At 43.6% G+C, this 12962-nt stretch overlaps 1 protein-coding gene across 1 annotated transcript; it reads right to left on the bottom strand.

The window, feature by feature from the left end:
* Window positions 1-9306: 9306 nt before the first annotated feature.
* Window positions 9307-10572, bottom strand: PtA15_9A434 (uncharacterized protein; the record flags this gene model as incomplete). Its single annotated transcript, XM_053172642.1, has 6 exons — window positions 9307-9348; window positions 9436-9567; window positions 9644-9857; window positions 9964-10134; window positions 10213-10305; window positions 10400-10572. The coding sequence occupies 6 exons, from the start codon at window positions 10570-10572 to the stop codon at window positions 9307-9309; spliced, it is 825 nt and encodes a 274-aa protein (XP_053023862.1).
* Between the last annotated feature and the right edge of the window lie 2390 nt (window positions 10573-12962).

The raw sequence follows: 12962 nt of genomic DNA, 5'->3' as shown, positions 1-12962 counted from the left end.
GCCGCAGTGTGTGCCGCGCGGCCCCCTGCCCGATCCTCAGAAACCCTCCGCAAGGACCGCGCCAGGAGCCTTTCTGTAAACCCGGGGAGTCCTTCCACGAGGATATCTCGAGGAATCCTCGTGGATTCCCCGTAGTGCCCCTGCGCGAGGTCGGACCAGCGGCTGCTGGTCCACACGTTCACGTGACCTCCACCAAGTGGATCACGGGGGCACCTCGTGATGGCCCCGAGGATTCCACGGATACTTACAGATGTGTACCCGTGGAATCCACGTGGCCACGTAGGCGGGGCTGAAAAATATAGCGGGAGGAGCCCGACAAAAATTGTCATGATTAGGACTCGAACCCATACCAAGCACAGGGAGCCTGGGTGAGAGGGAGTGCTCCACAACGCAGGCATTTCACATTCCTGTATCCCGCTTTTTCACACAATATCAACCCCCTAAGCAATGGTTTGCGATCGTGTTTGCGACAGGTTTTTTTCTCAAGTTTTTTTTTCAAGTTTTTTTTTCCTCTCTTCAAAATTGAGTTTTGTCGGACTTTCAAAACCTCAGGACCAGCCTGAGGTGGTCTTGGCTGGAAGTAAAAAAAAAAAAAAAATGCCGTGGAACCGACGTGAGCAACAAGCTGACGTGGTCTCCACGCGTGCCAGGAAGGCACATCGTGGAACCGACGGGGAAAAGTGTGAAGCCCATCGGTTCCACATGGAAAAATAGCGTTTTGTGGAACCGACGAGCTTACCAAGGGGTTACCGAGCCGATCCTCGTCGGCTCCACGGATTACCCTCCTCTTGTTGGTTCCACAAACGGGCGGGGCAGGAAGTACCCCCGCCGTGTATACACCGCGGCTGCTAACTTAAGTTTGGGATTAACCAGCATTGGTCTAGCCAATATTGACATCAATCCCAACTCAATCAATATACAGAGGATCCCTCATCTTAGGCATTACATTCACAATGAACATAGGCGAGTCTAGAGATGGCACTTGGCACCCGCCGGTGGGTACCCGTCACACTTCAGCACATAATTCTATGCGCCTGCAGGTGCCCATGGCGGGTGCCAGGGTTCCATTTTAGTAAAAATACATGCAGGGAGCTGCACGCGCGCAATGGGTACCTGCAAGCGCATGGAATTATGTGCTGAAGTGTGGCGGGTACCCGCCGGCAGGTGCCAAGTGCCATCTCAATAGGCGACCAATCCTCTCTGACAGTGTCACCCAAACCTAAATTTTTTCTCATATATGAACTCATCGCCATGTTGTTTCATATCTTTCAACTGGTGGATATGCTTGAATAAAATGTGGTGGAAATTGTTTGAGAGTTTGACTGAAATCTGTCTGTGAGTGAGCGCTATGAACTGAGTAAGTTACTGCCCTTGGAGACTTCAAATACACACGTGCCCTCACATGTGGTATTTATAGGAATACAGAACCAGACCCAGACCCACAGCAACCTCCACAGAAGCTTGCGCAGTTAGAAAATAACCCAGACCCAGCTGCTCAGAAAGGTAAGCCTCCCCTTTCTCAGCCCAAAGACCAAAAACCTAACCCAGGAAAACAGCTAATGTGTATTGCCACGTTGATCACAGAGGAAAAATCCCCAGCCACAACCTTATTGGCCAACATAAACCCAAAGAGACAGACGGAATCAAGAACTCTGTGAGTACTAAAGACTGGACTAATGTAGACTTAACCTTAAGGCTGACAGAATTCCGGTTCTGCTACAGCACTCTTGCGGAACACCTCAGACATAAGACCCAAACAGAACTGCCATATAGGATCACTGAAGCTGCTACAGCAAACCATAAGTACTAGAGTAGATCCACCTAAGAAAACAGAAAGACAAAGAGCCTAGCCAACTCACATCTGAACCTTGTTTGCTGTGCAGCCAAAGTAATAGTGGATACCTTATTCCAAGACAAGAAAAAGCTGCTGCAATAGCAAACACACTCTTTTAATTCAAGACCTCTGAAGCCATAGATAATTGACAGGAGGAAGATTGGGGGGCAATCCCCAGGGAGTGCCTTACCTTGATTTTTTTTTATAACTGGGTACAATGTCTACTACATCATATGTATTATGTATAATCAAACATGAAATGATATACAACTATATATGAAGTATCCATAACTCAGCTGGAACTCATCTGTAACTCAGTAGTAACTAAACTGGACCACAGAACACAAAGTGTCTGTAACCAAAGTTTAAGCAAAGTTTAAAGCACCACTCACACACTGTTTGTACCAGATGATGACATCAATCTGAATGGTGTTGGAAAAATCTCACCCTCATGTACCTGTTGCTGTTGCCTCAACAGAATGTGATTGGTGTGTGATTTGTCACCCTATTGTATGTGTGTACAATAGGGCAACAAATCATAGTCCATCAGGGTAGTTACAGATAAATCTTTCTTAAATTTTAACCTCATTTACTCAGCAGAAATTCCCCTCTGGGATGAAAGGTGTCTAATTTGTCACCCTATTGTACGTGCATAAAATAGGGTGAAAAATCAAACAGTTTTCAGACCAGAGGTGAATGTTTCCCGAGTAAATGAGGGTGTCACAGTTTGGAAACAATTCAGCAGGACATGACTCTCTGGTCTGGAAAGTGTGTAACTTGTGTGTGATTTGTCACTCTATGCGCGTACAATAGGGTGAAAAATCACACATTCTTCAGACCAGAGGGGCATTTGAGGCTGAGTGATTTATGAACTGTGTCACCCTCATGTACCCAGACAGCATAAAGTTCTCCTGCACTTGTGAAAATACACCACAGGAAATCCAGGAAATCCATTGGTTGGACCAATGGTTGCACCCTTGGCTGTCTGGCTCTGGTGCGGGCGGGTCCATCCTTTGGACAAACATTAGTCTTCCCTTGTGTCAGATGGTTTTAACAGACCATCCCACTGACGGACCAGGGAACGTTTAGCAGATTATTGAAGGACCATCCGCTGGATGGCTCCACACTTCAGCGGGACTGAAAAAATGATTCATCCCAGCTAGCCTGCATACGTCATTGCCTGTAGAAGGGGTCAAATATGCAACCTGCAGCACACCAGCCTAGGGACCCTCACTCTCCCAACTGCGTCACGTAGACAACACCTGCAAGGATTTCCATATTCATCACAAAAACACCCCTTCACTTTCCAACAGTCTATTGGACACTCTTGATCAAGGGTGTCCAAGGGTTTTTTTTGGTGTCTGTGAAGATTTGATCTGTATTGCTGTGAAATTAAGAACCAGACTGAAAGAAACAAGATTAGAAGATGAGGAGAAACAGAACAGAGAACAAGAAAAAATATGAAATAAAAATTACCACCACAAGTTTCATACAATGCCAAGACAACCAGAGAACAGAAGACAAGACAGGACAAATGGGGAACAAGGACACTATAGATCACAAAGGAAAAGAACAAAGAAAGAGATTAGTCGAGGGAGAAGGAGGACCGAGAGAATCTCCTTCTTTTCTCACCAAATTGGAGAGAGGAGCCAATCTGAGGATTGACAATTAGCCCAAGCGAAGTCAAGAAGGAGTATCGGTGTTCAAGCGAAGTCGAAGGAGTTGAGGAGTTTAAAATCTTGAGTGAAGTCGAGATTGATTGATGAATGTCTTGAGCAAGGTCAAGACGGAGGGAAAGGTCGAAGGTGATGGATAGAGATCAGGAAAGGGAAGGAGGAGTGAGGTTGGACCGCGGGATCGAGTGAGCGTAATGATTTCAAATTCTACTCAGCCCTTTCACAAGGCTGTCACGGCGAAAACTCAACACCCCCCGCAATTTGATGAGAAAAGAACTTCAACCATGAAGCATCTTTCCTTAAGGCGGTTCAGAGATTCCGTATTGCTTGGTTTTGTTAGAGCGTCGGCAATCATTTCTTCTGTTGGAATCAATTTGACTAGAATTTCATTATCTTCTTTCATTTTTCTGAGATGTTTTATCTTGATGTCGAGGTGCTTAGTTTTTGAATTCGATCCAAAGTTTTTCAGTTTTTCTAGTAGCCCTTGATTATCAATATGAAATTGAGACGGATTCATTTTTTCATTCCACAATTCTTTAATCACGTATTTGATCCATTCGTTTTCTTGCACACCGTCCGAGAGAGCATTCAATTCAGCCTCTGTGGAGGACATGGTTATATTGCGCTGCTTTTTGCTGTTCCAAGTGATTGGGCAAGCTTTCCAGAAACAGATAGATCCGCTGCGAGAGAGTCAATTTTCGAGGTCATCAGCCCACATGGCGTCCGTGTAATGTTGCAATGAATTCAATGTGTCTTTGGAGTCGGGCCGGAGAGTGAGTGCCAGGTCAGCGGTGCCGGCAACATATTTCCAACAATGTATTATCTGCCTCCAGTGCAAAATGCCTGGATCATTATTGAAACTAGAGAGAATCAAGACAGCGGGAGCCAGGTCCGGTCTAGTTCTGCACGACAAGTAGTTTAGAATACCTGTATGAGTCCGATAATTGATTTTAAGCTTTTCAAATTCAGCTTTTTCATTTTCAGAAGCCGGCATGAGTTGCACTCCCACTGAGAGAGGGGTTTTTACCGGTTGACATTCCTTTAGACCGGCTAGCTTGAGTCCTTTCTTGATTAACTTTTGCTGTGACAGTTTGATAGTCCCGTCATTGATCAAGACATCCATTCCCAGAAGTGTATCAGGATTGTGCGCGGAGGAATTAGGGAATCGAAGCAAGAAAAGAGATTCAAAGGCCTCCACGTTGCCAACTACAACAAGGTCGTCTACGTGGAAAAATATGACTGAGTGACGGTCTTCATGAAGAAACAGGCAAGGATCTACGGTTGACTGTTCAAATTGAATTTCCTTGAACCATGCTGTTAGAGTATTGTAACAGTTAGCGGGTGCTTGTTTCAGTCCATACAAAGACTTGTTTAAACGAAGGAAAGGTGCTTTTCTCTTAGAGCCTTCTGGAGTTTTAATATAGATTTCTTCTTTGAGAGGCGCAAACAAGAATGCGCTTTTGACGTCGAATTGCCGAATGGGAAGTTTTCTGTCCAATGCAAACATAAGTACAATGAGCAAGGTCGTAAATTTTCCCGTAGGTGCAAATGTGTTCCCATAATCGCGCCCTTCGACTTGTTGGAAACCTTGAATGCACAGTCGCGCCTTTTTTCTCTCAGCGGATGATAGAGTTGCTGGTTTAGTCTTAAAGATCCATAATGTGTGCAGAAAAGAATCAGGATGGCCCCACTCGTCATCCCACACTTGATGAGCTTTGATATTACCTAGCTCATCGTCCGTAGCCGCAATCCACTCTGAAAGGTTGGTTGACTTCATCGCTTGCTGAAATGTTTCAGGGTCGCCTGTCAAGTAGGAGTATTTTGCTGGTTTTACTTTATTGGTTTGATCGCGGAGAGATCTCTGGTGAGGAATCAAGCTGTCAGCCACATCATCTTCATCATTTTCAGATTCCTCTTCATTAGTTTTGGCTAGAGAGTCTTCTTTGTTTGAGCAGCCGGATTCATTGGGATGGGAGACATTGGGAGGTTTATCTTCATTGTCGAACAGTTCAACAGTGAATTCTGAGTCATCTATAGAGGAATCATTCCGAGGAAAGTCGAGAAATGACAAGTGTTTAGTATTGAGCAATCTTCCTTCATCGGTGAGAACCTTGTAGGACCTAAGTTCCTCATTGAATCCCACTAATGTTCCCAAACCTCCTTTTTCAGCCAATTTAGAGCCAGATTTTTTGGGTAAAAATAGGTAGGAGACTCGATTGCCAATAGGTTTAAAGAAACTTAGAGGAAGAGATTGATTCTTGAAGAGTTTGAATGGAGATTTTCCGCTCCGATGAGATGGTATTTGATTAAGAGTAAGAGTGCTGGCCTTGAAAACCTCGTTCCAAAGACGTTTGTTTAGCCCAGAGTCTTTAAAGATGGCTTGGGTTGATTCTAAGATTGTTCGATTAAAGCGTTCCGCCAAGCCATTCTGTTGAGGAGTGTAGGCATCCGAATATTGCGCTTTGATGAGATGTTTATTGCAAAAATTAAGGAGATGTCAATTAATAAATTCGGTGCCTCTGTCAGAGTGAATAACCGCAGGATAATATCCAAAACGTCGAGCTTCCAGATCAATGGCTTGCTCAAACACTTCTGCAACGTCGCTCTTATTTCTTAGTGGAATGGCTGCACAAAATCGAGTGCAACTATTGACAACTGTAAGGAAATAGCGATGTCCTTCACAGGAGGAGGGAGTAATTGGTCCAACAACATCCAAATGTATTTCTTCAAAAGGTTTTGAGGCAACAGAGTGTCGAGAGTGAAAGGAGCCTTTGGTGATTTTTGCAACAGCACAGGCTTCGCAGGCACCATAATTCTTCAGCTGTAGGCCTAGTCTTTGGCGGATTCTTCGATAGCTCACATGACCGAGTGATTTATGCAGCAGCTTGCTCGAAGAGAAGAGACTCTGTTGACTCAAGTTTTTGAAGTGAAGAGTTGGGAGATTGTTCTTGTAAAGTCCTCTCAGAATGATCGATTTGTTTCTCAGAATTGAAAAGGAGTTCATTTCAAAGAGAATTTTATAGCCCTTGAGAGCGAGGCATCAAGCAGACAGAAGATTGACAACTATTTCTGGTACAAAGAGAACGTTATGTAAAAAGAGATCACCATCCTCGTTCAATAGCTTGATAGTTCCAACACCCTTGATTTTCAGAGATTCGGTACCGGAGCTAGTCTTCACGATTCCTTCTTCTTTGAGGGAGACGGAGATGAATAAGTTCAAATCGGAAGTCATGTGAGCAGATGAACCGGAATCAAGGATAAAATTTGTGGATGGGGAGGAAATTGAGGAAAGAAAGCTGCTAACACTGTTCTCCGATTGAGAGTTCTTAGCTTGAGGCTTAGACTCGTCAGACTTTGGAGGTGGTCAAAGCTTGGGATAGAGCGACCAAAATCTTTCCTTTGGATGAGTCGCCAATGGATTATGATAGTCTTTGGTGCATCCATCCTTGGGAGGACCGGTGTAGAGAGAAACTTGAGAATTAGAAGTCTTAGAGGATCAATTTATAGCAAGATTGTGAGCATGAATTCTCATGTGATCAAGAATTTCCTCAGGTTTAGTGAGACCATTTTGAGTTATTGTGGTCTTCATGCTATCCATCTCGGTCGTTTTCGGCAGTTTTTTCAAGATTTCGTACCCGACGATATCGGAGTCAATCTGAATACCGACTTCATGCATCTCGTTAATGAGTTTCTTAATTTTAGTAATAAAGGTCTTTATATCAGTCTCATCGAATGTCAGATAAGAGAAGTGATTCCAGACCCTGGCTTGGTTTGCGCTGTGTTTGGATGCGAAGTAGTCAATGATCGCATTCCAGATTTTCAAAGCGTCTCCACGGTTGTCCTTGTTCACGACGTTAGATTGAATTTCCACATCCAGTTTGGAAGTCATGATGGTTCGAATGAATAGTTTGTTGTCAGATGAAATGATACCTTTATTGAGAGTGAAGATCTCTCTGACATTAAGATTTTCAAACAGATTGAGCATTTGTTCTTTCCAGCTTGAAAAGTTCTCCTGATTCAGTGCAGGAATAGACTTGATGGCGGTTTTGATGGCCAGCGCCTTCAGTTTTTCAGCGGAGATAATGGAGTCCGTCATCTTTGATGTAGAGGTAGTTGGTTGCTGGCGTGGTGGCTGGTTCACAACTGGTTTCTTTTGAGATTCTTCGGAGTTCAACAACATACAATCCTGAGCGCAAGAGTCGGCGTTGTTTGACTGTTAATTGTGTGAAGATTTGATCTGTATTGCTGTGAAATTAAGAACCAGACTGAAAGAAACAAGATTAGAAGATGAGGAGAAACAGAACAGAGAACAAGAAAAAATATGAAATAAAAATTACCACCACAAGTTTCATACAATGCCGAAACAACCAGAGAACAGAAGACAGGACAGGACAAATGGGGAACAAGGACACTATAGATCATAAAGGAAAAGAACAAAGAAAGAGATTAGTCGAGGGAGAAGGAGGACCGAGAGAATCTCCTTCTTTTCTCACCAAATTGGAGAGAGGAGCCAATCTGAGGATTGAAAATTAGCCCAAGCGAAGTCAAGAAGGAGTATTGGTGTTTGAGCGAAGTCGAAGGAGTTGAGGAGTTTAAAATCTTGAGTGAAGTCAAGATCGATTGATGAATGTCTTGAGCAAGGTCGAGATGGAGGGAAAGGTTGAAGGTGATGGATAGAGATCAGGAAAGGGAAGGAGGAGTGAGGTTGGACCGCGGGATCAAGTGAGCGTAGTGATTTCAAATTCTACTCAGCCCTTTCACAAGGCTGTCACAGCAAAAACTCAACAGTGTCCATTGGACACCCTCATGAATCAAGGGTGTCTGATGCACAGTGTTCCTTGTGTTCATTGGACACTCCCAACCGAGAGTGTCCGCTGGGCAACTTGTTTGGTGTCCATTGGACACTCCGGCTGGAGTGTCCAATTGTCGGAGCGCACATTTGCGTGAAAAGCGTCCATCGGACACTCCTGGAGGAGAGTTTCTGATTGATGCTATTTTTTGGGCATCCAAATGATGCTTTGGCCAGCAAAGCGGCACTTGGATGCTTTTTGAAACCATCCAAGTGATGCTTTTGCCCCCTAGTGTCCATTTGATGGGGTGGTTTCCCAGAAACCTGCCACATGGTGTACTAAACATGTCTGCACTTCTGATATTTTCTTTCTCAAAATCTAGGCAGTTGTTTTTTAGGCATGATATATACCTGATGAGGGCAGCTTTCCCCAATGTAAAAAAATTGGAGATGCAAGAGCTACCTGATTTTCAAATGTAGAACTTAGGTTATGATTGACATGAAATTGACTTCAAGATGACTGCAACATATTTGAATGATAGTTCATGTTGAATAGTTAAATATCACTCCAAATTAGATTGGTCTATAGTTCTTGCCCAGTAATTGAACAATTTGACATCATATTGTAAGCACTTCTGCCCCAGTTCAGACAAAATCTGACACCAAATTAAGTTGTGGCACTCCCTGGGGAGTGCCCTCAAAGCTTCCATGGTGTAATAATGTCAAGGAGATCGTGGCCCAGTGCACTGATCCATTCACCACCAGTTAACAATCTACAATGACTATCACCTCTCACTCATTCTCTCTAAACCCATCTTAGCCACAGGCATTTCTTAGCCTGCTTTCAGGTACATAAAGAAAAGATTTATATTATTTTTCTTTATCTCGTTTATTGTACTTAGCATCTAATGGAGAAATATAACTTTCAGTTGCTCCATTTCTTTAAGTATTATGCATTACAAAAGGGATGTTGAATGGAAATCAGCAGCAATCACAATGTTTCGCTCCTATCGGAATTCATCAACGCAATGTTCCCCAGGACCATAAGGCTTTACGTTATTTGGAGGGAAAAAAAGAAAGGCCCGTTCATAAAATGAATCAAGATTTGTCACTAGGGATGAATGTAAATGGCTTACTTTTTCAGTGAGTGATGTGAGCTTGCCTACTGGCTCGCTACTTTGTCGTGATGATTGAGGCCCTGGTTTAGGCTTGCGTCCGGCGGCCAGTTCGTTCAAAACCTTGACTATAGATTCAGGAGTAAGATCCTCCTTGAGAAAACGAAAATGCGACAAACCAATCAAAGTCAGGTTAACCTGGATCTTCAGCGATTTGGGTCAAACTCACATAGAAATCGTCGTTGATCTGGACCATCGGCGCATTACTGCAAGCGCCAAGACATTCCACCTCGATGACCGTGAATTTCTTATCCTTCGTAGTCTGGCCTAGTTCTACCCCTAGATGGTTTTTGATCGCGTCTACAATCACGCCTGACCCGCATCCACCAAGCATGCATGGAGTTGTCGTACAGATCTGCACAAAGTGTTCTCCGACCGGTTCACTTCGATCAACCGCCGTTTTGTTGCATGTACTCGAGTCAGTTCGTCACCATTGCGTTGCGGATATTCCGATTCAGAAAAAGACGAATGTGAGATATCGGAACTGACCGGTTAAACATTGTGTAGAACGTGGCTACTTCATAGACTCTCATCGGAGGCATTTCCAACAACTTGGCTACATAATTCATCACGCTGATCGAAGTCCAACCGTTATTCTGTCGTTGAGCCAAGTCTAAGACTGGAATAACAGCCGCTTTTTTGTACTGCGGAGGAAAGTTACTACCGATAAAAAGTAGCAAGTCAGAGATGACGGGTGGTTTTCGCGCAATTTCTTATTAATTCTCTATTCCACTCAACTCGATGCATCTTTGTGCTTTCTCCATGTATTCTGGAGTGAATTCGAAAGGTATTTGTGGATTGTTGTACGACGTGTCTCGATGGACGAACAGACTAGCCACACCAAAAAAAGCCAGAAATGTCAGACTCTTGTCTTTCTACTGCTTGATAAGTGTGGAAAATAGGAACAGATGACAAACAGACATACCTATCGGATCGTTGGATGGCTGCACTAGACCACGGCCTTCGATTGTAAACCGACGGTACTACATTGGTTGATTTGGAGAGGGAACCAGCGCGAAGGGAGGGTAGGCAGTTCTTCGCAAATCGGCCACAGACGCTGCTGATGATTGTACTTGATGCTGTTCCGGCAAGGTTCATGATGGTTGAGTTGTTCGAGGTCTTCGTTGGTTCAGCTCAGTTTTGATTGGTCAGTGCACAAGCAGCGGGGCAGTAAGGAAGGGTCGAGGTATGCTCCAAACGAGGAAACCTTAACCGTGATATTCTTACATCGAACTCCCTCCCTCGCAGTGGTTCGATCCCCGCCCGACTCGCCGCGACTTCCTGGCTCTGTCACAGACATGACATCCACTCCGAATCGGAATTCGACTCGGCCGGACTTCAGGCTACATGCGAACGGTCCATCGCGACTCCGCCAAGTATTCCTCCAATTACGGTATAGGTAAGCACGTCAGATTTCTCGATATCCTTGGTCATGAACTGTTCTAATATGTATCGTTGAGCTTATTATTCGTTTCTCTTTTTCTCAGGTCTATTGCTCCTTCCTCCAACCGCCGCGATCATCGAGTCCAGGGAAACTGAAGTGTAGCCTTCTCTGGTGAGTCTTGACCGTCAAGTTCTATGGATCCGCAAAGACTTATCAGGAAGAAAAGGTTTTAATTTAAGCAACTGATTCTGTTTGTTTCCCTCATTTATTGCTGTTAGGTGTGACATCGTCGATCTTGAGCCAAGAAAAAAGCTGGGAACCCAATGGCGTCGTAGATATGAGGTGAGCTGGTGTTGCAGGCAGTGCTTGTAAACTTTGGGTGTAACCCGGCTCCTCTAATTTTGGGGTGTAGGGTCTCGCCTATATAAGCCGGTCAATCGCTCGCTTCGAACTTCTTTCCCTCCAGCTCCCATCAGTCTCGATCCTCCACATCCTACCATTGGTGAGTCCAATAATTCATTGCCATCGAGCTCTTCCTTCTTACTGTCTGTTGCATAACCAACCAGACCGCCTCGATAGCTCAACTGTAAATAATTTCCTAGTTGATCGTTCTTGCAATGTAATCCGTGCCATCGTTTGATTTGTTTTAGATGTTTCATAAACTTGAACAGTCATCTTCAGTATGACTTTGAAAGGGATAAGCGTAGCCCATTTTAGTTTGCTGAGGCAATTCTGGATAAGTTTATGTTTGTTTTGATTCGAGTGTCCAAGTGATACCCCAGCGGAGAAAAATCAAGATTGACCCATTCTGTTTGAGATAGTTAACCTTCTCCCCCTACTGATGTCTGTTGTTTCATATGGATCCAAGGTAGAAAAAATGCTAAAAAAATGTGAAATGTAAAAATATGAAGTGAAGTTATATTAATAAACCCCCTCCCCTAACTTAGCAGGTTGTCCTCAACCGTCTGTAAATCATGAGCTAATTGAGATTAAATGACACCAGGCAGAGGAGAAAAGAAGTTTTCTAATCTGAGTGAGGCATTCCGTAAGGTAATATCTGCAGATAGTGAATTGAAGAGCATGGTAATGAAGGAGGTAAAGTGTAAAGCAATGATTTCCAGGTTCCTCAAAAAATCAACTAAATTGTAAAATGTTTGGATATGAGCTAATGATACAAAGTCTTTTTTTCTTTTTCTTTATGTTGTTTGCAAACAGTTTAGTCTCATTCTCAGGAGGTAGAAGAAATTTTTCAAATGGGATTTAACCAATTCCAACTAGGATCCTTTGGCGGTTGAGTTTTGTGTATAGCTGTCCTAAGCAGTCAGGCAGAATCTTCAGGCGTGGATGCAAAAGGAGCTTCATAAGTAAGTAAAATAGAAGATGAAATTTATTTATTTTTAATTTGGGTGGAGAAAGATTGTTGATTGATCCTTCCAATTCTTGTTTGGGTTTTGATAATTTGTTACCTGGAGAAGCTGGTTGTGAGTTGATATCTGGTGGAACCGGTGCTGGAGGGATGTTGAATATTTTTCTTGAGCAGGCAGACAAATTGGATTTGGATTTTGTGAGTTGTTTGGTTTGAGATCTATAGTAGTATTATTTGAACTGTCTTGACTGATAGCACCCTCTTCATTGTCTTCAGGTTCTGATTTTTGAGGGGTAATTTAGTTGAAAATTCCTTCATCTTGATCCAAGTGAGGTTTGAAGAGGTGCTTGTTGAAAATTTTGCTTCCTGACTTTTTGATATCTTCAAACAAAATTACACCAGGGGAGATTTTGACGCACTCTCCAGAGAGTGCCATACTGTACCCTTTTTCTGTAACTGTGCTGGATGCCTTTGATGAAATTAGTGTAAGGATTAATGAAAAATTCTGGAACTAATCCACAAATGATCTGAAACTGATCCTGGATTCATGCATAAACCATCCAGAAGTCATGCAGAAGTCAACTGGAACACAACTGGAATACGGTTTAAACCACTAAGACACAATGGCTACAATCAAAGCATAATTCAATTTAGAGATGGCAATTGGTACCCGGGTACCCGCCGCGTTTCCGGGTACCGCCTGCTTTTTTGGCCCAAAACAGATACCCGTACCCGTAC

The sequence above is a fragment of the Puccinia triticina genome, chromosome 9A (assembly GCF_026914185.1).
Source record: "Puccinia triticina chromosome 9A, complete sequence".
Lineage (NCBI taxonomy): Eukaryota > Fungi > Basidiomycota > Pucciniomycetes > Pucciniales > Pucciniaceae > Puccinia > Puccinia triticina.
This window is presented reverse-complemented; position numbering and strand designations above follow the sequence as displayed.